Source organism: Capra hircus, chromosome 12, assembly GCF_001704415.2.
Source record: "Capra hircus breed San Clemente chromosome 12, ASM170441v1, whole genome shotgun sequence".
Lineage (NCBI taxonomy): Eukaryota > Metazoa > Chordata > Mammalia > Artiodactyla > Bovidae > Capra > Capra hircus.
Window position 1 is genome coordinate 74,259,875 of NC_030819.1, and position 25,545 is coordinate 74,285,419.

General features: G+C 42.8%; 1 protein-coding gene across 3 annotated transcripts in view; it reads right to left on the bottom strand.

Annotated features, from left to right (window-relative positions):
- The window catches only part of DGKH (diacylglycerol kinase eta), a 203,415-nt gene that overhangs the window by 81,839 nt on the left and 96,031 nt on the right, over positions 1-25,545 (bottom strand). For all 3 annotated transcript variants that reach the window (XM_018056794.1, XM_018056791.1, XM_018056792.1), the window contains exon 4: positions 24,027-24,107. In XM_018056794.1, the coding sequence (XP_017912283.1) occupies positions 24,027-24,107 (81 nt within the window). The remainder of the gene's footprint in view (positions 1-24,026; positions 24,108-25,545) is intronic.

The window sequence follows — 25,545 nt, forward strand, 5'->3', positions numbered from 1 at the left end:
TTTCTCTGAAGACAAAGTTTGTATCCAAGTTAGTATTAACAGTCTGTTATAACTCTAATGACCTATAATTACGAATGCCCTTGTTTAGTTATCAAGTCACATTCAATTCTTTGCGACCCCCTGGATGGTAGCCTGCCAGGCTCTTCTGTCCATGGGGTTTTTCCTGGCAGGCATACTGGATCCAGCTGCCATTTCCTTCTCTGGGGAATCTTTCTGACCCAGGAACTGAACCCATGTCTTCTGCATCTCCTGCGTTGGCAGACAGGTTCTTTACCAGTGAGCCACCTGGGAAGTACGATTCTTAATGTCAGGCAATCCCTCCTGTATTAGTTTCCTATTGCTGCTATAACAAAGGACTCCCATACAGCTGTGATAGGAGTTTGAAATCAAAGGTGTTGGAGGGCTACATTCCTTCTGGAGGCTGTAGGAAGATCTATTTCCTGTTTTGTTTCAGTTTCTAGAGGCTGCCTGCATTGCTTGGCTCATGGTGCCTTCCTTGTATCATATCGTTTCACCCATTTTCTTCTCTGATTCCTCTTGCCTTCCTCTTACAGGGACCCAGGTGATAACTGGGCCCACTCCAATAATCCAGGATAACCTCATCTCAGTATCCTTAACATAATCACAACTAGCAAGTCTCTTTTGCCATAGAAAGTGATGTTCACAGGTCACAGGAATTACGGTGTAAACATCTTCAGGGTTCATTATTCAGCTTCCCACACCCACAAAATAAATATATAGTTATAACTTTTGATACTATAATAATGAACTGACAAATCAATGACACCCCTAGTATATTTTATTATTTTCATAGTTTCAACTAATATCCATGGATGTAGACAACTTCTTTTCAAAGGGATTAATAATTAAGTTCCTTAAAAATAGGAGGCTCTTCACATGGAAACTCTCCCCAGCGTTATGCGGCAACCTGGATGGGAGGGGAATTCACAGGGTAATGGATACATGTGCAGGTAAGGCTAAGGCCCTCCACTATTCACCTGAAGCTATCACAACATTGTTAACTGGCTCTAAACCAATACAAAATAAAAAGTTTTTTAAAAATAGGAGGCTCTTATGTTGATAAATGGGATTTCCCTCGTGGCTCAGACCAGGTTTGATCCCTGGATTGGGAAGATCCCCTGGAAAAGGGAATGGTAACCCACTCCAGTATCCTTTTCTGGGAAAGAGAAGCCTGGAGGGCTACAGCCCATGGGGTCACAAAGAGTCAGAAAACACTTTCACTTCCATGTTAACAGACAGAATGATTACTCCTGCAGCACTTCACATTTTCAGAGTGCCTTACCGTCAATAAGGTCACATACATTATCTCATTCAACCATCCAGATATTTAGGTGGCCGACATGATGGGTAAAAATAAATTTAACTTGTTTAAAATCTCCTATTTAAACTTGTTAAATAGGAGAGCCAGAGTGTACAGTTAGAATGTCCAGCTTCATATCACAACCTCTTTTTCTTGTTGAGCCAAAAAAGTAGAGCCTGTTTCTAAGCTGCCGAAAGTGAAATCTCTTGTGCTATAAACTGAGATATCAACTCTAAGAAACCAACTGTTGACAAAACAATTATGTCAACAGAAAACAAAAGGCTTAAGATGAAGAAAGTTTCAGATTAGCAATAACAAAAAAAAATTTCCTATAAAAATTTTCAAACTAATTAAGCTATAACTTAACTAAATAATAGTACTTAAAATATACTTGGTTCACCAAAATTGATTTCTAAAAAATCTAAAAATCACTGATCATCATTTGAAGAGGAGACCAAAGTCAATTAATATTTACACTGCCAGTACAAAGCAAACCTATTTCACAACTACCAAAGGGAATTAAAAGAATTCAGAACCGAAAGGCAGGCCACACCCATCAGCTGTGCACTTCTATATAGTTTGCTTAGTGCGTGCAGGTTCCCCATACGTCCAACACCCAAGTGTTTGAAAAACAGAGTTGAGTAACTTCCTGGGTTCACCTGGCTTCAAAGTGCCTGGGTTCACCTAGAACCAGACATCTTGGAATGAGAAGTCAAGTGGGCCTTAGGAAGTATCACTATGAACAAAGTTAGTGGAGGTGATGGAATTCCAGTTGAGCTATTTCAAATCCTAAAAGATGATGCTGTGAAAGTGCTGCACGCAATACGCCAGCATATTTGGAAAACTCAGCAGTGGCCACAGGACTGGAAAAGGTCAGTTTACTTTCCAATCCCAAAGAAAGGCAATGCCAAAGAATGCTCAAACTACCGCAAATTGCACTCATCTCACACTCTAGCAAAGTAATGTTCAAAATTCTCCAAGTCAGGCTTCAACAGTACATGAACCATGAACTTCCAGATATTCAAGCTGAATTTGGAAAAGGCAGAGGAACCAAAGATCAAATTGCCAACATCTGTTGGATCATCAAAACAGCAAGAGAGTTCCAGAAAAAATCTACTTCTGCTTTATTTACTATGCCAAAGCCTTTGACTGCGTAGATTACAACAAGCTGTGGAAAATTCTTAAAGACATGGGAATATCAGACCACCTGACCTGCCACCTGAAAAATCTGTATGTAGGTCAGAACCGGACATGGAATATCAGACGGGTTCCAAATCGGGAAAGGAGTATGTCAAGGCTGCATATTGTCACGCTGCTTATTTAACTTATATGCAGAGTACATCATGTGAAATGCCAGGCTGGATGAAGCACAAGACAGAATCAAGATTGCCAGGAGAAATATCAATCACCTCAGATACGCAGATGACACCACCCTTATGGCAGAAAGAGAAGAAAAACTAAAGAGCATCTTGATGACAGAGAAACAGGAGAGTGAAAAAGCTGGCCTAAAACTCAACATTCAAAAAATGAAGATCAGGGCATCCAGTCCAATCACTTCATGGCAAATAGATGGGGAAACAATGGAAACAGTGACAGACTTTATTTTGGGGAGCTCCAAAATCACTGCAGATGGTGACTGCAGCCATGCAATTAAAAGACGCTTGCTCCTTGGAAGGAAAGCTATGACAAACCAAGATAGCATATTAAAAAGCAGAGACATTACTTTGCTGACAAAGGTCTGTCTAGTCAAAGCTACATCCAGTAGTCATGTGTGGATGTGAAAGTTGGACTACAAAGAAAGATGAGCACCAAAGGATTGATGCTTTTGAACTGTGGTGTAGGACAAGACCCTTTAGAGTCCATCCTAAGGGAAATCAGTCCTGAATATTCATTGGAAGGACCGATGCTGAAGCTGAAACTCTGATACTCTGGCCACCTGATATGAAGAATGGACTCATTGGAAAAGACCCTGATGCTGGGAAAGATTGAAGGCAGAAGGAGAAGGGAACGACAGAAGATGAGATGGTTGGATGGCATCACCGACTCAATGGACATGAGTTTGAGCAAGCTCCAGGAGTGGGTGATGGACAGGGAAGCCTGGCGTGCTGCAGTCCATGGGGTCACAAAGAGTCAGACACAACTGAGCTACTGAACGGAACTGAACTGAACTTCCCTTAACTGATAACCTTATCTAAGGTCTCCACTTTCACTCTCTACCTTTATGGCACTTTTCTCCACTCAGAGAATAACATTTGACTGTTTCCTGACTCCACCCACTTCATATCTGTTGTACAAGTGTATTCTAAAAGTCAAACACACACACATACAACATAAATAAATAAAAAATAAAGATCAAAAGCGCAAGTGTAGCACAGAGAGTATTAATGTCTTAAGCAATGGGCAAAGATAACGGATTAGATGAGCTATAACATTATGAGGAAAGTGCTAAAGGCTATCTATTGTGATCGTTTAAAAACTTACCCTCTCTATTTGAATCCATCAATCAAATTACTCACTCAGTCACTAGAAAATATAATGAGTGTCTATTTTATGCCAAGCAATATTGAAGCCCTGGAAACAAAGACATGAAATACTCCATTCTCAAGGAGCTCATAGAATAATGAGGAACACAGATAAGTAAACATGATTTCAGTACAGTCAGTTCCTGCCATCTTCTAGACCATGTGACCCGACTTCAAGATCCTTCAAGATCTGGACCCTTATCTATGCTCTCAGCACCCAGGGTGCAACTGAAATATAGTGAAACTTTGGCAGCTAACCAAGACTGTTACATCAGGGAGCCAATATTCAAGCATTTAAGGATGAAAATAAGATTTTTTTTCACACCTAAAAAAATGTAATAATTCCTTGAGTGAGTGAGTGAAAGTCGCTCAGTCGTGTCCGACTCTCTGTGACCATGTAGACTCTACAGTCCATGGAATTCTCCAGGCCGGAATACTGGAGTGGGTAGCCTTTCCCTTCTTCAGGGGTTTTTCCCAACCCAGGGACCGGACCCAGGTCTCCCGCACTGCAGGCGGATTCCTTACCAGCTGAGCTATCAGGGAAGCCCTTACTATCATTTTATAATATAATTCCTTACTATAATTTTATAATCAGTCAATGGCCAAAATTTCCCCAATTGTCCCATTAAGTGCCTTTTTTTTTCAAGTTAAGATTTTGAGTGCATTTCTATGGAGAGGGAGGGTTACTGCCAGTAAAGGGATACACAAACCACACAGGTGAAGAAAGGTCAAGGTGAGAACCAGTGCTGTAAGTAGTGTGATAGGCCAATCACAGGGGGAAGAACAAAGAGAAGCCTAAGGTAGTTATGAAAAGCTTTCAGCCATGCTCCGGAGTCTGGCTTTGATCCCCAGAGTGACAGAGCGCTACGAAAGGGCTATAAGCAAGAAAGGGAGCAAGCACTTTATTTTAGAAAGAGAAGTCTGGCAGCAACGTAGCGGGTCAGCCGGGTGGGCAAGAGACAGAGGAGAAGACTCTTCTGAAACTGCAGGCAAGACAAGCCAGGGTCTGAGCTCAGGGTGGCAGTGGGCTGCTACGGAGAGGAGTCCAGAACAGACAGCAGAGATGGTGAAGGGTTTAACAGCCTTCCAGAGGCAGCATTAATGGGACGTGGAGACCGGCTGTGAGAGTGATGAGAGAGCAGTTCAGATGACTCCGGCTTTCACACTTGGAATGAAAATCAGTTTAAAGTCCAAAATGCTAAGAATTACCGTTTACGGAGTAGTTATAACAGGCCAGAACACATGCGTACTAAGATATATCTCATCATATATCATCTCATCTGTCATACAGCGTATACCATGTGTGTGAGCTCAGTCATGTCCAACTCTTTGTGACCCCATGGACTGTAGTCCACCAAGCGCTTCTGTCCCTGGGACTCTCCAGGCAAGAATCCTTGAGTGAGTTACCATTTCCTCCTCGAGGGGATCTTCCTGACCCACGGATCGAACCCTCATCTCCTGTACTGGCAGGCAGATTCTTTCCCACTGTGGCACCCGGGACGGCCAGCATATATCATATTACATCACATATCATACTGTATCAAATTTCATCCACAGAGCTCAAAAGGGAGCAAACCATCTTACATTTGAGGAACCTAAGACCCGAAGAGGTTTGTAACCTGCCCAAGGTCACGATGCACATGTAGGATTTGAAACTAAATTCGGTCTGCTTTCCTAGCCACCTCCTAGAGAATGAAGGAACATCAAACAATTCACTGGCATTATCCTAGAAGAAATGACAGAAAAGCCTGTACAAACGGCTACCTTTTCCTCCCCTTAAAAAATAATCAGGGATATTTCATTTATATCTCAGTCCTGCATATACTTGTACATTCTTTAAAGATGAGCACAGAAAGGTGCTATCTCTGCAAACCAGATTATCTTTGGAGAACAAAACAGTGACAAGAACCAGGACATCCTAAAGGAAATCAACCCTAAATATCCATTGGAAGGACTGATGTTGAAGCTGAAACACCAGTACTTTGGCCACCTGATTCAAAGAACCAACTCGTTGGAAAAGACCCTGGTGCTGGGAAAGATTGAAGGTAAAAGGAGAAGGGGGTAGCAGAGGATGAGATGGTTGGACAGGTAAGATTTATGTCCACCAACTCAACAGACATGAATCTAAGCAAACGCCCGGAGACAGTGAAGGACAGGGGAGCCTGGCGCGCTGTAGTCCACAGGGTCGCAAATAGTCGGACACAACACAGCAACTGAACAACAGCAACAAAGACAATCATATAGAGCACCGCCCTTGAAGTATTACACAGTCCATTGGAAACTGAAAGGTTTTTTATTAACAAACCATTAATATCAGTATTAACGGTAATAACAAGGATCACAGCAATTTCAGGAATTATTTATGTAGGCCGTCACATACACTTCCACTGAAAATTGGCAGCGAGTATTAGTTAATGGACACATTAAAAGTTTTACCCTTCATTTAATATTTTTAGACTGTACTAGGGATTGGAACAATGCATTAGCCTCATTCCCTGGGCACACGCTCTTTTGGTTTGTAACCATAAATTGCTTTGTACAGAACACATAGGCAATGGAAACTGTCAAAACAAAGTAATTATCTTATTTGTACTGGTCACCACAAAACTGAAACCTTTCTAAAATCTAAAATTTCCATTACACCACAATCATACGTAAGGAATAGAGAAGATATCTGAATATGCTAGAGAAAGAGCCACGAAAAGGAGAGCCCCCCGAAAGCACTTCATGCTATTTTAAGTTTTTTAAAGCATCTCTCTCAATAGCCTCCTAAGAATCACCAGGATACCTTACCATTGTTTCAAATTCACAACATCCAATTCACAGTCTCCTTTTCACTCCCCACAAACCTGCCTGTCTTCCTATTTCTATCCTTCAATAAAAGCACCATTTATATACCAATCCTCCCAAATTCAACAGTTCTAAGTTCATTTCCTCCTCTCCCTCTCTCTCCCTTCGGCATTGTTCTCTGGTTTTCCCCCACATCATCTCTCATCCATCCCTTCCTTCCCTCCTACTACAGACGGTCTGATATGCAGCCTATGATGGTTTCCTTGGCACTATAGCGGTGTCCAACTTGGGCTTCTGCTAAACCCATCTGGCGCAATGGTAAAGAACCCTCCTGCCAACTCAGGAGAGGCAAGAGACTCAGGTTTGATCCCTGGGTTGGGAAGATCCTCTGGAGAAGGGAACGGCCACCCTCTCCAGCATTCTTGCCTGGGAAATCCCATGGCCTAGTGGGTTACAGTCCATGGGGTCCCAGAGTCAGACACAACTGCGTGACTGAGCACGCACACCCTGAACCCATCACTCTTGTCAAATGCATCTGATACGAAGCTATCAGAAAGGGCTTCCATAGAGCATGTACAATTTTTTGAATAAGTAATTTGTAAGTTTCCTTCCTGATGGAAATATTTGTAAGCCTCCGTGTACCTCTTCAGAGACCTTCTCTGCATATACAGCAAATATGTGGTCTTTTGAGGTTTAAATGTATGCATGTGTGCGCATACGCAGACTGTGGCATTTTATACACACATGCTTTTCCACAGCTGGCTTTTCCCACTGAATAAAATTGGGGAGTTTGGTGTGTATTTTTTAATTTAATTTTTTCTTTTTTTTTTTTTCTTGGCTATGCCACGTGGCATGTGGGATCCCCGTTCTGCAACTAGGAATTGAACCTGTGTCCCCTGCATTTGAAGGGCAGAGTCCCAACCCCTGGACCGCCAAGGATACCCTGGTGTATACAGACACAGAGAGAGCTCATTGAATCATTCTTTTTCGTCATTGTATAACATTCTACTGTGTGACAAATTTCACCATTCATCTCAACCAGCCTCTCATCTGCACATTTGGGTTGTTTCCCATCTTTCCTTATTTCAGTGTGCAATAAATATCCTTGTGCATATGTCTTTGCACGCATACACAGAACATCTCACTGCCTCTGCTAATTCTAGACGCTGTGAGCAGTAAGGCATTGATGATCTAAAAGCCTGGCGGATTCATGGTGATGTATGGCAAAACCAATACAGTACTGTAAAGTAAAATTAAAAAGTATATATTCTTCACAATCTATCCCAGGAAGTATGTATCTTGATCATACTCTGTTAAACCTGGGGTCAAAATTTTTTAGAAGCTCCTCAGCAATTGTTTTGAGCAGCCACGTCAATCCTTGCTGGTGGGCATGCTTCCACCCAACCCTAGAACAGAGTCATAGGAACAAGGCCTCATCTATACAAAAACAAAACAACCTGGACTCTTACAAAGGTATGCAAAGGGAGAAGGATTTGCCGCTCTGTCCATCAGCCTTTCTCACTTTATGAGGTTAACAAACAGGGAAATTCTAACACTACTGTTGAGCAACTATGAAAAATCAATGTTGGGATTCTGAGAGAGAAAATGGGCAAGGTTTGTGCAGAAGGCAAACCACAGAGGCCAAATACTCAACCCTCATAAATATGAGCTACGTAGAACATACATACAGACAACACATGCTTTACTGTGACTCTTTCCACTTGCAATATCAGCAGCAGGTCTATATGACTTCTGCTTTCTACCACATTAACTACCCACCGTCAGATGCTCATACTAAACAGGGCTGTGCTAGATTATTACAAGGGCTTCCGAGGTGGTGCCTGGCAATGCAGGAGATGTAAGAGACACCAGTTCAATCCCTGGCTCAGGAAGACCCCCTGGAGAAGGAAATGGCAACCCATGCCAGTATTCTTGCTTGGAGAATCCCATGGGCAGAGGATCCTGGCAGGCTTTAGTCCATTAGGGCTGCAAAGATTCAGATGGGGCAGAAGCCACTTAGCATGCACATACACACGCAGATTATCACAAAGCATTAGTGAAATGTCCAAAAGCATCCCAATCGCAGAGACCAGACAGCCTACCGACTGATCCAGACAGACAGCATCATTAGGTCACGTCCAGGGTCCGGGTCACTGGAAGGGTATCACTCACTCTTGGGGAAGGAGGTCTAATCAAGCTCTGATGTCAAGGGCCAAGTTATCTAATGGCCACAGCTTCCACTCTAAGATGCCAGCTCTGTTTAACAGCTTCTTGATGATAATCTGCTTCTCTCCAGGATTTAAAGACCATCTTCTGCCTGGAATCCCATAGTGGGGGCAGCTTACAAGAAACTTCTGAAACTGTCCTATACAGCTGTCTGATCCTTCATAAACCCTGATCAGCAAACACAGCCTAAGTGCCAGGACCATCCACAAGCCTTCAGGTCTGCTCTCCGCTAGACTTCTCTGTAACAATAAGCAAAACCAAACAGGAAAATAATCTCCGACTGCCTAGCACTCCAACTGCCTGCTGTCCATAGGGAAGTCTTTCTTCTGATGTGCTGCTGACTAGACTGTAATTTGTCTTCTGTAAGTATAAACCCATCTTCGCCTGCATGCAAAGTTTAAAAGCACTGGGTCCAGAGACCACAGAATATTTAAGGCATAAACGACTGAACTGAAAAAATCTCTTTTGTAACAATGTTTTTGTTGGAAATTAAATTGTTACTGGAGACCTGTCACAATGAGGAGGGCAATCAAAATTGCAAAATCCTCTTTCTTCCATGAAAGACAATTAACCTAATGACTACACAAAAATTGACAATGAGCAAGCAGTCTAATCACTGATAGCTGGTACACTGGTCTACATACCCTTCTCTCCACCTGTAAGGTAACAAGGATTCACTAAGAATGTCCGGATTGAACTAAATCCTATTTAAAATGTTGATTTACTGCACTCGCGCTCATAAAATTGTAATATGCTATTCATCCTCATGGAAAAATCACAGACTTTAAATATTAATTATCCTACCCATTAACTATATAAATTTACAAGATTAAGTTCTCTGAACTTCACCTCTTCATGCACTGACGGGAAGAACTACTTCCTGGGTTAAATGAGATAATGAAGCAAGCTATAAACTAAAAAGTACCTGCTGTGAGCTCACGACTCCTTATTGCGGGTTACCAGACAGACCAAAGAAGTTTTGGAAATGAATAATCACTTATTTTTCTTGCCTATATTATAAACAGCTTACATTTTTAAAACTTGTAGAGTAACAAAGAGGCTTTCCTGTGTGTGTTCAGTTACTCAGTCACGTCTGACTCTTTGCAATCCTATGGACTGTAGCCCGTATCAGGCCCCTCTGTCCATGGGACCCTCCAGGCAAGAATACTGGAGTGGGTTGCCATTTCCTTCTCCAGGGGATCTTCCAGACTCAGGGATCAAATCTGTGTCTCTTAGGTCTCCCTCGTTGGCAGGCGGGCTCTTTACCACTAGAGCCACCTGGAAGTTTTAATATTTCATTAATATTCAAGGTAAACTTAAAATTAGTTTAATATTTAAAAAAATAAGCAGCTGACATTTTAAATTGTCTAATGGAGCCAAAATCTGAAAAGCATAATGATATGTTTAATTTTTAGAGCATTTCAGGCTGAATGCAAGGCCCGATTCCAGAGTCATCAACAAGGCCAGGAGTCGTGGATAAAGCACCCCTTTTTGAATGCACATCACTTGGGCTTTGTCAGAGTGATTTAAGGCTGCAGGAGGCTTGGATCACTCATAAGGAACAGGAGGGCAACCATCTCTGGAATGTTTGAGCACCGTGGCTTTTAACTATTTCTAATTTCTTAAAAGGGCGCCAAAGATTCTGACTTCCTGGGAGATATGGAACGTCAAACTTCTTAGAAAGACTCTGCTTGGCTGGAGAGGACAGAACTTCCAAGACACTGAATGCTTCACAATTCTGCTGCTTCAGTCAGAAGACCACAGGATAACAGAATATCTTTAGCTGATTGTTGTCATCGTTCAATCACTAAGTCGTGTCCACACTTTGAGACCCCATGGACTGCAGCATACCAGGCTTCCCTGTCCTTCACCATCTCCCGGAGCTTGCTCAAACTCATGTCCATCAAGTCAGTGATGCCATCCAATCATCTCATCCTCTGTCACCCCCTTCTCCTCCTGCCTTCAATCTTTCCCAGCCATCAGGGTCTTTTCCAATGAGTCAGCTCTTCACATCAGGTGGCCAAAGTACTAGAGCTTCAGCTTCAGCATCAGTCCTTCCAATGAATATTCAGGATTGATTTCCTTTAGGAATGACTGGTTGGATCTCCTTGCTGTCCAAGGAACTCTAACACCACAATCTGAAAGCATCAATTCTTTGGCACTCAGCCTTCTTTATGGCTCATCTCTCACATCTGTACATGACTACTAGATAAACCATAGCTTTGACTAGAGGGATCTTTGTTGGCAAAGTAATGTCTCTGCTTTTTAATTTGCTGTCTAGGTTTGTTACAGCTTTTCTTCCCAAGGAGCAAGCTTAATCCAGACACTGATGATGGTTTGGGGTCTTTTTTTTTTTAACATTTTTATTGCTGATAATTTATTTTCCCATATTAGGCCTCTATTTCAGTACCTCTGTGAGACAGGATCTGGTCTCTTACAGGGTTCAAGGCTCCATTCTGCACCACAAATGGAGATCAGAAGGCAGGGCTAATCTAAACGAGCATGGAACTAAAGAGCCTTCAGCCACGTCAAGTCCACTGAAGCCCAAATAAACCCACAGCCCTTCTCCAAAAAAAGCCTCGGTGGAGCGGCCAGGCTGGCGGTGTGAATGCATCTCCTGTGTGGTCTGCACACCTTTGAAGCCTCTGTGGAGCTGGATGGCTGGTGGGCCTGGGGCTGCTCTTTCAGACCTTGGGCAGCCCTCACCAGTCTTCACGCAGCATCTCTCCAGAGAGAAGATGCAATCTAGAAGTTCAAGTCCATGCAGCTACAGCTGCTGCTCCCAAGATCACAGTGAGAGGGACAGCATCAGCTCACTACCAGCTAGCTGGAACCTGGGAAAGACCTCGTATGTGGAACGTATCACTGAAATGCAGATTTACAACAAGCCCAAGAATGGGAGGCTGTGTAGCACTGTGGCCATTCACTGGCAACTTCAGTGCAGCGGGCGCACCATGAAGATCAACCGTCCAGGACACAGGCCAGGCCTCCCATTAGGGTGGACGTCTTCCACTGGCCATCCCCGCGGTCGCTGAGGCTAAGTCTGCCCAGGGAACAGGCTTCATGAAACACTGGTGTTTAGGGACAGGAATAAGCAGTTCTAGCTGGTCACCATATTGTGGTCACAGAAATACCGGTACAGGGTGCACGTTTGCACAGAAAAACAGAAGAAGCCGTGCCAGAGGATTTTTGTCTATGGAATCCTGAATGGCCTGGCCCTTGAGGTTTAAGAGTTTGTTTAATCCTTCTCTTTCCTATCACTTGAGCTCTTGTGATGGCATAGTTTCTGGACTAGCTGGGAGGCAATTCATTGTTTTTCATATCTCAAGAACCCTATTCCAAGGCCACATATTTCAAAGATGGGGACCTGTTCCTGGAGGCTTTTAAACATTTTCAAAATATAGTATCAGTGGCCAGTTCCTCTTACTTGCCACTATATATATCCAGAATCTAGCAGTGTCTGATACATATGTAAGCTTCTTTGATAGGGTCAGTCGCTCAGTCGTGTCTGACTCTTTGTAACCCCATGGACTGTAGCCCGCCAGGCTCCTCTGTCCATGGAATTCTCCAGGCATGGAGAATGGAGTGGGTTGCCATTCCCTTCTCCAGGGGATCTTCCTGACCTGGGGATCAAACCCAGCTCTTTTGCACTGAAGGCAGATTCTTCACTGTCTCAGCCACCAGGGAAGCCCCTAAGCTTTGGATAACTATTTGCTAAATGAATGAATGAATGTCTAAGGGCAGTTCTGGAAATGGAGAATTGGGGGGAATGTGGCCTGGGGTGCAGGTTACAGATTTCTGGTCCCGAGCACCATGTTCCTCCTGAGCCGTGGATCAGCGCTGGGCAAGGAGCAGGTGGTAATGCCAGGCACAGCAAACGAACACGGTACTTTACCCGGATCTCCAGGCACACAGTTCTCTCAATGACGAGAGAATCTGCCCAGCCTTTTAGTGGTGTCTATTCACACAACAACAGGTTCTCTTGTGAAACTGATCTGGACACCCATGGTCTGATTATGCAACCAAGCCCAAGTTCCCAGAGCTCCTGGGCTGCCAGGACACTCAAGGACATGCTCAATGGTTTACTCCAGAAAGTCCATTTAAAAGATGTATGGAAGGTTACTAGTGAAGGTGGAGACCTCAGTTAACCTATCTGACAGGTTCATGGAAGGTACTGACGAAGGTGGAGACAAAGGTACAGTTCTCCCACCCACACCGTATTTCCAATCATTTTAGTCTAGCTACAAAAGGACCAACGTTTTCTTACCTCCTAGGACTGTGGCTTAAGGGAGCTCATGAAAATGTGAAAAAGTATTTGTGTTATACTCTTGGAAAAGATGTATATCACCCAATGAAAAGATTAACATGACACACCCACAGAAATAATGCTATTTCATTTCTAAAGGCCTGGTGTCTTTTATAGAAAAACAAATACAAATTTCAAAAAATGTAAAAATCATCAGAATCATAATAAAAAGTCTAACCTAAACTGTATATAAATCAATTTTAAAAGCAAAACAGTAGCCACTCCAATTGCATTAGTGTGGTATCACTTTGGTGGTGGTGGTGGTTTAGTCGCTCAGTCGTGTCCAACTCTGCAACCCCATGGACTGTAGCCCACCAGGCTCCTCTGTCCATGAGATTTTCCAGGCAAGGATACGGGAGTGGGTTGCCATTTCCTTCTCCAGGGGATCTTCCCGACCCAGGAATTGAACCTGGGCCTCCTGCATTGAAGGCAGATTCTTTCCCAACTGAGCTATAAGGGAAGCCCATGGTATCACTTTAGAGTACAAGAAAATATTTTCATCAACACAGACATTAAAATATTTTCATCAACATTACTTTCAGGTATCTAGTAATTATGTGGAAATACTGCAATGATCAACATAGGCGAGAATCATGTTTGTAAGGCTTATTGTTGGTATAAAAACAGTCTGAGTCATAATGTATAGATGTCAAAGAAGGATATACATATTTATGGGTATATTATAATCCAACACCAAGGGGGGAAATTAGGAAACTGGGCTCTCTAGGCTAAAACTTGAAATAACACATTTCAAAAAACTAGAGTCTACAAATATCACTGACTCCTTCAACAAGACCTATTCTTTCATTCATTCGACAAATATTTGTCTTTCCCTTCTGTGTCTGGCCCCATGTTAGCCTTGGGGATTCAGTGGTGGAAGAAGACAGTCTTTGCACCTTAGGAAATTTCAGGCTCCACCATTCCTTAGCCCCTACCCACATACACACACATGAAATAGTCTCAACAGCAATCTTGAAGAAGGTCCCTTAGCTCTTGCTGTGAGCAATGAGACAGTGTATGCAAACTTCCAGCATGAAGTCCAGCCATCTCTATAGCCCTTGCCCCCTGCTTACTCCCAACAAACCCTGAGGGTTGAGAGCCCTGAATTCTATATCAGCTGTGCACAGCTATCAGTCATCCAACCTTGAGAAAGTCACTTCAGCTCTCTGAACCTGAGTCTGCTCTGAGAACTCTCTTCTTGAAGGCCCCTTCCAGATCACATGGAAGCAAATGACTAGAGATTTCTAATAATGGGCAGAGCCATTACCTCACAAGAGGCCTGTTCTATCAGATGACACAGAAAGTTCTCTCCTTATGTAGAGCTGAAATGTCCCTCCATGAATATAGGATCTTTGTCCTGTACACCAAACCTGTCAACTGTTTCTTATACGTAAATGCATGCTCAGATGCTCAGTCCTGTCCAACTCTTTGTGACCCTATGGACTGTGTAGCCCACTAGGTTCCTCTGTCCATGGGATTTCCCAGGCAAAAATACTGGAGTGGGCTGCCGTTCTTCCTACTCCAGGGGATCTTCCCAACCCAGGGATCAAACCCACATCACCTGCATTGACAGACGGATTCTTTACCACTGAGCCACCCGGGAAGCCCTCTTATACATAATAATCCTTCAAATACTAAACAGATGTCACATTTTCCCAAGTCTTTCAAATAAAAAGTGCCCTTTAATGTCAAACAATCCCATGATTCCCAGACCTTTTTTTTAAAAATATTAGCTTTTTATAATATTAGTTACCTGCCTTGTTATCAACCTTTCTATTTAAAGTGCTGCCCTCACAATAAAATGTGGTGCTCTAAATCTGTGGTAGAACCAACAAGCGCACATCAAGTTACTGCACATCCAGTAACACTAAGACTCTATGACTGACGTGGAAAAGAAAACACAGCTGAACATGTAAAAACCAATAACAGGAATACTATCTGAATCACACTCGCTTAAAACTCTATGAGAGAGAGACAGAAGAGCAGAGCATCAAGAGTACAGATCAAGGGACTTCCCCAGGGGTTCAGTGGATAAGAATCCACCTTCCCAGGCTGGGAAGGAGAAGGGTGTGTCAGGTGACCCCCATGCCAAGGGGCAACTAAGTCTGCCCACCGCAGTTAGAGCAGCCTGCCCATGCAACAAAGAGGCAGCATGGCCAAAAAAGAAGCACAAATCAAGGCCTTAGAACCCAGATACGGTAGATGTTAACTTCTCTGTCTCAGATTTCTCACTGTAAAATGGGAAGCATACTAGAACCTACATTACAGGTGAAAGTGAAGTCGCTCAGTCATGTCCAACTCTTTGCAACCCATGGACTACAGCCCACCAAGCTCCTCCGTCCATGAGATTCTCCAGGCAAGAATACTGGAGTGGGTTGCCATTTCCTTCTCCAGGGGATCTTCCTGACCCAGGGATCAAACCCAGGTCTCCCGCATTGCAGGCAGACACTTTAACCTCTGCACCACCAGGGAAGCCCAATTACAGGACTGCTATACAAAACTGAATGAGTGATGAGATCAGTGATCTTATAAAACAGTTATAAGAGGTACACAGCAGACTGCAAAGAGTGAAAGTGTTACTCGCTCAGTCGTGTCTGACTTTTTGTGACTCCTTGGACTGTAGCCCCCAGGCTTCTCTGTCCATGGGATTCTCCAGGTCAGAATACTGGACTGGGTAGTCTTTCCCTTCTCCAGGGGGTCTTCCCAACTCCAGGATCGAACCCGAGTCTCCTTCATTGCAGGCAGATTCTTTGCCATCTGAGCCACCAGGGAAGCCCCATGCAGCAAACTAAATCTTATCTAATAAAGTAGGCAGCTTAACTTTTCTCAGTGATTGTACATCAACTTATTTATCTGAATACCTGTTTTGTGATGGGCGTTCAAAAATGACAAAAAGAAAATAACTTTCTGCTATTTCCATCTAACTAAAGAGTGTGTTGTTAATAGATAGAAGTAAACTGACCCTTCCTTAGGTTCAAAGGATATGACATCTCTCTTGAGAGATGAAGTGAATTACATTAACAGAGGGAAAGCTGAGGGGAAAACAGGATAAACAGAAAGTAAACATGAAAGAAATAAGTTCTTAAAAACATCTTCCCTTCCATTAAAACTCAGCCTGCTTACTTTGACTGGACTATGAGAGCATCGTTTTCAGCACTTTATGTGCCGCTATGAGTATTCTCGCTATTGGTTTGCTTTCACGTCTCCTTTTAAAAACCTCATCAGAAGAATCATAATCTAATGCTAATCAACTTTTGATCACGTCTACATGACCATGGGAAGTGACCCAGCCCTAACAGGACTCTCTGTTCCAGTGCTCATTTAGTTCCCAAAACAAGTGCTGCCACATGGCATCTGCTCCGTACAACTGAGTGAGCCGGCATGGATGTGAAATAGCCGGGGGATCTGAACCACATTTGGAGATCACTCACTAAAAATGCCAAGGGTAGTTACATAAATGACCTCTGTACCTCTTTCTTGTTGTTTTTTTTTTTTTTTTAAAAAAAAAAAGCTTTCCTTACAAACTTCCATAAGAAACTTCACCAACGTCAACACAATCACTTCTTTAAAAATGATGACTCCTTTGTTGAAGCTTTAGCCTAAACTTCATTAAAATTTAAAGAAAACAGTCATTTGAACGGTACACTTTGAAAGCCTGATGTATACCACACCACTGTGATGGCTTTCAAATCATTAAAAAGCTTTTCTTTAGCAAAGAACATTTAACCAACAAGGAACAACTGTATTTTCATTCATTACAAAATGGTCCCTTTGCCTAACAATATAATATGAGAAAAGAGTGGAAATAAATCTTTACAACATCTCTGAGAGATAGGCAGGATGGAATGTTTTCTCAAGATAAAGTTTGCCCATATTCTCTTTCAAAATTCCCAAACTTTTATTTATTTATTTATTTTTTCTCAAAAAGATAATTTATTTGATTTGACTGTTAACTGAGAATCCTGGGTATTACTTTTGTTTTCTTTTTTCTTTTTTTCTTTTTTTATTTTTTTACATTTTTTATTTTTTTTTAAATTTTAAAATCTTTAATTCTTACATGTGTTCCCAAACATGAACCCCCCTCCCACCTCCCTCCCCACAACATCTCTCTGGGTCATCCCCATGCACCAGCCCCAAGCAAGCTGCACCCTACGTCAGACATGGACTGGCGATTCAATTCTTACATGACAGTATACATGTTATAATTCCCCTTGATTCCCTTCACAAGTGTCAGTATTGCCAACTTTTAAAAGTTTGGGAATACTGACACTTGTGAAGGGAATCAAGGGATAATTAAGTTCAAGGGAATGATCAACAGTAGTCACCAATATGTGGGACTTCCCTGGCAGTTCAGACAGTAAAGAATCTGCCTGCAATGCTGGAGACCAGAGTTCGATCCCTGGGCCGGGAAGATCCCCTGGAGAAGGGAACGGTTACTCACTCCAAATTCTTCCCTGGGGGATTCCATGGATGGAGAAGCCTGGCAGCCTACAGTCAATGGGGTCAAAAAGAGTCAGACATGACTGAGACTAACACGTTCACTTTTCACTTTCAAAGGTAAGGACACTGAACATTTAAGGATTTAGAGCAGTTAACTAATTAGTCCGAGGTCACCTAACTAGACATGGCCCCCCAACCCAAACCCTGACTGTTTGACTTCACAGTCTAAGCACTGCAACTGGAAAAAGCACCGAGTTCCAGGAAGAGCTGCAGATGCAGAGAGTGGGTGTGTGGACACAGAGGGGGTCCGGGAGGGAGGGATGAATCGGAAGAGTAGCGCTGACTTACATTCACTACCATGTGTGAAATAGATAGCTAGTGGGAAGCTGCTGTATAGCGCAAGGAACTCAGCTCAGTGCTTTGATGACCTAAAGGGGTGGGAGCATAGGGCAGAGGCTCAAGTGGGAAGGGATATATTTATACCTAGGGGATATATGTATGTGCTAAGTCACTTCAGTCGTCTCCAACTCTTTGCGACCCCAGGGACTGTAGCCTGCCAAGCTCCTCTGTCCATGTGATTCTCCAGGCAAGAATACTAGAGTGGGTTGCCATTTCCTCTTCTGAGGGATATTCCCCACACAGGGGTCAAAGCTGTGTCTCTTAGGTCTCCTGCATTGACAGGTGGGTTCTTTACCACTAGCACCACCGGGGAAGCCCTGGTATATGTATGCTGCTAAGTCACTTCAGTCGTGTCCAACTCTGTACGACCCCATAGACGGCAGCCCACTAGGCTCCTCTGTCCCTGGGATTCTCCAGGCAAGAATACTGGAGTGGGTTGCCATTGCCTTCTCCAATGCATGAAAGTGAAAAGTGAAAGCAAAGTCACTTAGTTGTGCCTGACTCTTAGCGACCCCATGGACTGCAGCCCACCAGGCTCCTCTGTCCATGGGATTTTCCAGGCAAGAGCACTGGAGTGGGGTGCCATTGCCTTCTCCTGGTATATGTATACTTACAGCTGATTCACTTAGTTGTATAGCAGAAACTAATGTAACACTGTAAAGCAATTATGGTTCAACAGTAAATCAATAGAAGCTGGGTTTGTAGATGCCATGATTAGTGAGAAAGAGATGAAGAGAGCAGTGGATGTGAGAAGCGACAGCAAAGACTGACCAGCCGGACAGAAGCCTACACGGCAGGAACGCGCTCTGGGTTAACTATCAGGAGAACTGCGGCCCCTTCCCGGGGGGCCCAGTGGGACCAAAGGGAAGTGAGTGCCCTCCAGTCTAGTATCAGAGGAGCACAATCACACACAGCACAGAAGTGTTAGGGATAAAAAGGTTAAAGTGAAAATAAAACCCCAGAATACTATGCAAATGTCAATAAAATAAAGAAAATGAACGACCAAAAATAGACTAAAAATTTAAGAACGTTTTATTGATCCCATAGTCAGAGAAGACGTCGTGGTAGGACTTACACTGCAAATTACCTGTGAATGTTAACCTATGGACTCACAAAATGCCAATAAGGCTGCCAGGAATTGGTCTTTTCTGTTCCCCAATCACATCACTGACAACTGTTCAGCGTTAGGAGATTTTGTTGTTGCTGCTGCCTAAAGCAGAAGACACTTGTAAAACCAGAAACTCAAACACAGGTCAGAATTAGGCCAATGTGGGATTTTCCCAGTGGTCCAGAGGTTGAGACGCTGCCTTTCAATACAGGGAGTGTGGGTTCAATCCCTGGTTGGACAGCTAAGATCCCACATGCCTCAAGGCCAAAAAAACCAAAACACAAAAAAAGAAGCAATACTGTGACGAACTCAATAAAGACTTTAAAAACAGTTCACATTTTTTTTTAATCTTAAAAACAAAATTAGTGCAAAGTGGTGTCACTAGTGGTAAAGAATCCACCTGCCAATGCAGGAGACACAAGAGATGTGGGTTTGATCCCTGGATTGGGAAGATCCACTGGAGGAGGAAATGGCAACCCACTTCCGTATTCTTGCCTGGAAAATTCCATGGACAGAGGAGCCTCGTGGGCTACAGTCCATGGGGTCGCAGAGAGTTGGACACAACTGAGTGACCAAGTACACAAGGTAATTAAAGAGTATATGTGTGTGTGTGTGTGTATTTACTTTACCATATCTATCTATTTCAACATCATGAGACCTGAAGCAGAAGAATCCAGCTATTTTATGAGACCGACAGAAACTGCACGATTATAAATAAGCATTGTTTTAAGTCACTAAATTTGTGGCAATTTGTTAGGAAGCAAAAGAAAACTAATACAATACCTGAGGCAATTTAAACAACCTCCAAAGCAAAACAATTATTCACCCCGGGATGAAAGCACACAGCTATTTAAAGCAGTCCTCACGTGGGTCGGTCTTAACGATGCCTGCAGATCCCTTAACACCATCTCTGGGAGGTCTGTGTCCCCCTACTCCCTGCAGCACCCCTCTACTGGGCCCCAGCCAGCCTCAATGCCCGCTCATAACCACAGGAGTTAGAACACTCCCTCTAGAACCCATTTTACGAGAGCTTGAAAACTGGGTTTTTGGGTGAAGCACAGCGTTTCCACTTTCCATTTGCTAATTATAGATTTTCCATTTACTGGGTGTCCCTTGTTGATATATCATCCTTAGGGACTTCAAGGCAAGAGGAGTGACTGAGGGGAAGCAGAATTTGATCATGTGCTGGATTCACCAAACTACACCATTAACCTCTGACACAAACTGGTCAAAATAACAGCATCAGCCAGCAGTCACTGTGACCCAGGAAGGTGGAATATTTAAATATTTAAAGACAGGGAGGATTGTCCACTGCTTGAAAACATATCTCTTATTCCATTTTATACCCTGCAAAGTTCTATTGAATTGACTTGCTATAAAATTCTAAGCAATCCACCCATCATTTTAGTCTCTGCATTTCTAGTTCAACAAACTTGAGAAACAACATTTGGATGAGTCAAGAAATTTCCTGAAAATAATTCAACAAAAAAGTCTTCTCATACCCCAAATAAACTTTCATTTTATTCGTTAAAATCAACAAATGTTTATGGATAAGGAACTGTGACCTTCAATGTGTGACAGTCCCTATTCCCAAGGAGGTTATGAAAACATAAGTACTTAACTAAAAAAGGCAGAAAATAATAAATTCTAGGAAAAGACACAACAGGAGACACTGCGTGCGGTTGAAGGTCCAAGAAAGAGTCGTACAGACAAGTTGAATAACCTCTCCCAAACCCAGGCTTTCCAAGTCCCTTTACGTAGTCCAACACCCTAGGTCTTGTCTTCACCTGAAGTTACTCTATCTTTCAAATATTTAATTTTGGAACCCTCTCTCATATTAAACACTAGATCCTGGTCAGGGAGAAACTCTTATCTGCAACCATCACTTTGAGTCTCCATGGAGGGGAAAAGACTCTTGTTTTGTTCACTCCCCAGGGAAGGCAAGTGGTTAATCTGATAGCTTAATTACCGGACCCCACCCTCACTTCAGAGGAAGGAAGAATAAGCAACATTTTGCCTTGAGCCTCCAACAACTTATCAGAAGTTCTGTATTTACTGGTTACTGGATCCTGTTCAGCCATTAATAAAGTCATCTCTCATTCCTTATACTCTATTCTCAAAAACTGAGAACACAGAGGGGGAAGATGGATGAGTTACTGATCCCTGAAATCCAACAATCTCTTTATCTTTCTCTCCAATATGCCCTGTGTGCTTACTAAGTGGCTCAGTCACGTCTGACTCTGCGACCCCATGCACTGTAGCCTGCCAGGCTCCTCTGTCCGTGGGATTCTCCAGGCAAGAATGCTGGAGTGGGTTGCCATGCCCTCCTCCAGGGGGTCTTCCCAACCCAGGGATCAAACCCAAGTCTCATTGTGTTTCCTGCATCAGCAGGTGGGTTCATTACCACTAGCGTCACCTGGGAAGCCCTCAAATGTACCCTAGAAGTCATCAATCTTGGGCCAACTTAGCCGTTTTTCTTTACTCATTTTATAGAGAACTCTGTTGGCCTAGGAATTAAGAACATTCTAAACCTAATCTCCAATCTTTGGCAGACACTCTCTGCTACCTAGTAATCTTCTACTGGCCTCTGTTCAGTTTTAATTCTCATTTTCTACAGTAGCTCTTGCAAACCCTCCTGAACTCTCACTCATACTATATATCCTTATCTTCAATTTCACTGAGAAAACAGTAGTGTTTGGTTTTGAAACATATGAACTTCCTGCCCACACCTTTACTTTCATAAACTTTCTGTGTCTTGTTCAAGGCTTATCTTTTTTTTTTTTTAAATTGGGGTATACCTGCTGTACCACATTGTATAATGCTGAATTAGCTGTATGCGTACATATATCCCCTCTTCCACAACCCCACCATAGGTCACCACAGAACGCTAGGCTGAACTCTGTGTTATAGAGCAGGTTCAGTATTCTTGCTGGAGAGTTCCATGGACAGAGGAGCCTGGTGGGCTACCATCCATGGGGCTGCAAAGAGTCAGACATGACTGAGCGACTAACAACTTTCAGTGTTTCCCTATATCGCAGGTTCCAGCTATCCATTTTAGAGGCTAACCTCTTGACCTGTGTTCCGGGTACCACCCCCTGTCGTTTACTTGGGGGCAAATACGCTCCATCAATTACGCCCTCTCTCTCCTGAAGCTTCAGACTTTTTGATCTAACACTTCTGTCCTCTGCTGGTATAGACACGCTCAAAACCCAGTTTTAAAAACCAAAGCAAAAGATCTGCAACTACTACAACAACGAAACCAGAGCTGCCTCTTGGAACCTGAAAGTTCCTGGTGCTCTGTGCCAGCTCCTTCTTTTAACAGCCAGGCTCTGGGGTCAGGATTCCGTGCTGCTGCCCTCTGCCTTTCCACGTGGCGTCTCCATGTGCCTCGTGCACACGGCCCTCCTCTGCCACTGCTCCCACCAGCGTGACCGGATGACCTGCCCTGTTTCCACATTCAGCAGACGCTCCTCCTTTCTTCTTGGCCTTGACCTCTCCACAGCATTGGATGTGCGACGACTTCCGCCTTACAACTCCCTTCCCCTGGCTTTTCATAACATCACCGCCTCCTGTCATTCCCTCTATACTGCAGAGCGCTCTCTCTCAGTCTTTAGTGGCCAAACCTTACGTTGTTAAGCTTTTCCCAGGATTCTATTCTTGGCTGTCCTCTCTCTTCTCAAACTCAATGGTCCCTGGGGAGGGGGGAGGGGGAGGGATGCTCGCAGCATGAATTATCTCTCACGCCCATAAATCAATCAGACTAAAATCTGAACTCTTGCTTCCTCTCCACCCCCAGCCCTACCTTCCGGAGCTCAGCTCCATCATGGCGCTGCCCTGCACCTGTCTGTCCTCCCTGCCCTGCGTGCCTAGGGCATGAACACAACGCCCTGCTGTCTGCGGTGGTGGCTGGGGCTGGGAGCCTGGATGGCGACAGGACCCAGAAAGAGCACCTGAGCGGACCTAAGGATGTAGCTACACAAAGTATCCCAGATGAACTTCACTCAGTTATACTGTGCACATCTTCAGCAGAGTGGTGTATATATATATATGTATTTTCATCTCTGAATCTTGTTTATTATGTTTATTAGTTCCTGGCACATGGTGGATCCTCAATTCATATTTAATTTGTAATTTTGTAATCAAAGAAGTACAAAAAGAATGGGATATCTGACATAAGCTTTGAAGCGTCGGTAGACTTTCAACAGCTACAGATGCAGGAGGCATCATTTAAGCCAGAGGGAGCAGAAAAAGCATTCGGCTCAGAAAGAAATGCTGGACGGGTAGGAGGCATACGGACAAGCAATTGTCAGCAACACTGGAGTGCAGAGGTAGGAGTTTATAGGGCTTTATAATGGAGTTACAGATGCAACCTGAGCCTATGAAGCCTTTGAAGCAACATGATTTGCAATTGGAAAAAAAAAAATTAACTAGAACTGAGGACTCTTCTTTAAATAGCTGCCAAACGAATTACTTAAATGAGAAGAAATGAAGGTCTAAACTTTAGCAACTGGAGTAACAGCAGAAGAAAAAGAGAAAATATTATTTTTAAGAACGAAGGGAAAACAACAAACGTTGTGAATATTCAAGAACAGTGGAATCAGTTGAACTGTTATATTTAAGGGGGTGACAAATTTAAAGCACTAAAATTAAGAAGTCTAAAATATATATATATATATTTAAAATATACATTTAATGGATTGGTTTATTGACCCAAACAATCATGAATGGTTTGGGGTATTAGAATCTACAAGGTACTAATCAAGGTTATTGTGTTGGGAAGAACTCCAGCACACACGGCACACAGTTGGCAATAGAGGAGGGCATTCAGTATAAGCTTTGGAAAGGTTTTTCTATAACATTTGGAAAGGTTTTTCTATAACGTTCGAGGAGGGAGTTAGCAGAATAGAACCATACCGTGAAGCTGTTGTTAGCATTTTTTGTGCTTGCTTCAGCTACACTGGCATCTGAGAGGTCAACTTCATCAAATATCAGAGACTGTTAATGAAAAAGAACACAAACATATTATTTGAAAACCTAACTCAGTGATCCTCAGTATTTTTTTTTTTTTTTTACCATCAGGTCATGACCATGAAGCTATATCAGGAATTAGAAATAAAAAATGATGAAAAATTTAAGTTAGTGATACTTTGTGAGTAAAACCATAAAGTTCAATAAACACATAAATTTCAAACTGTATAGGACTTTAGAGGAGCCCCTGGTATACAGTCTCATTGCAAAACGCCCTGTGCTCTCCAGAAGCATCGTTTATGGGGAACCTACTAAGTGTGTGATATGCACACCTACTCACACACCCCACCATGAGAAGAGCTAGTCCTGGCTCAGGTCACAGCCAGTTACCGAACCTTCTGAATGTTGCTGTCTGCATCTGTAAGTGTGTTCTAATGAGATGGTGCATATGCTCTGCAAACATAAGATGACTTTCTTTATATACTCTTAAAAATTTTTATTTATATTCTTTTCTTTTTTTGGCCAGGTTCAAACACTGTTTTTTAGGCTGAAAAGCATTTTAATCAAAAAAGTTTCAGTGGTTAAAAACTCCATAGAATTACAATCTTTAAAAATGGACAATTGAGAGATTAGGAAATTCTAGCCAATATATGTATCCTTCTTATTTTCAGTCAGCTGGGCCTCGTCCACAGTCCTTCAGTGTACTTCCAGCGAGGTCAGTATAACACTGCTCCTCCAGAACTACAGAAAAAAGGGCTCCCTTATCTACTTTCAGTTTCCATCACTCCCCAAGATCTCCAGGGTGTAATGCAACTCTACCTCAAGCCAACCAATCTGACCATAAGACTTGTTCCCTCACTAGAAAGAATCTATAATCTGGCATGGGAACTGAAAGAGACACAGCTAGTTTTAAGTAAGGTGGACCATTAAACGTGGAAGAGGAAACGCGCAAAATACTATGGAAGGTCATAGATAATTTCTCCAGCAGAAAACAAACACTTTCTCTTGCGTATGCTGGAATAAAGACAATTTTAGAGGCATCTTAAAGAAAACAGGGAATTTCTTCAAGTGGAGACAGAGGGAAAATCGTCCTGGAGATGGAAAATATGGGGCGGGGCTGTAGGCGATCAAATGGTCAGTGTTGCCTGGAAATAAATATGCAGGGTCAGGATGGAGCCAGATCAGGGTTTAACTGTGAACATAATGGCTTTTAAAATAAGATTATTTCATTTTGCTATTATTTCCATAGCTGCATAAGCTAAGAATTAGGTTTGATTGTTATTTATTTTTTACCTCCTGGTATACAATGATATGAATTATTATATCACAAACATATTTTTAATATAAAAATTATCAATTATCTTACTGGTGCAGTAACAATAAATCTTACTATTTTTAAATTGAAGTATAGTTGACATATACTATTATGTTAGTTTCAAGAGTACAACGTAGTAATTTGACAATC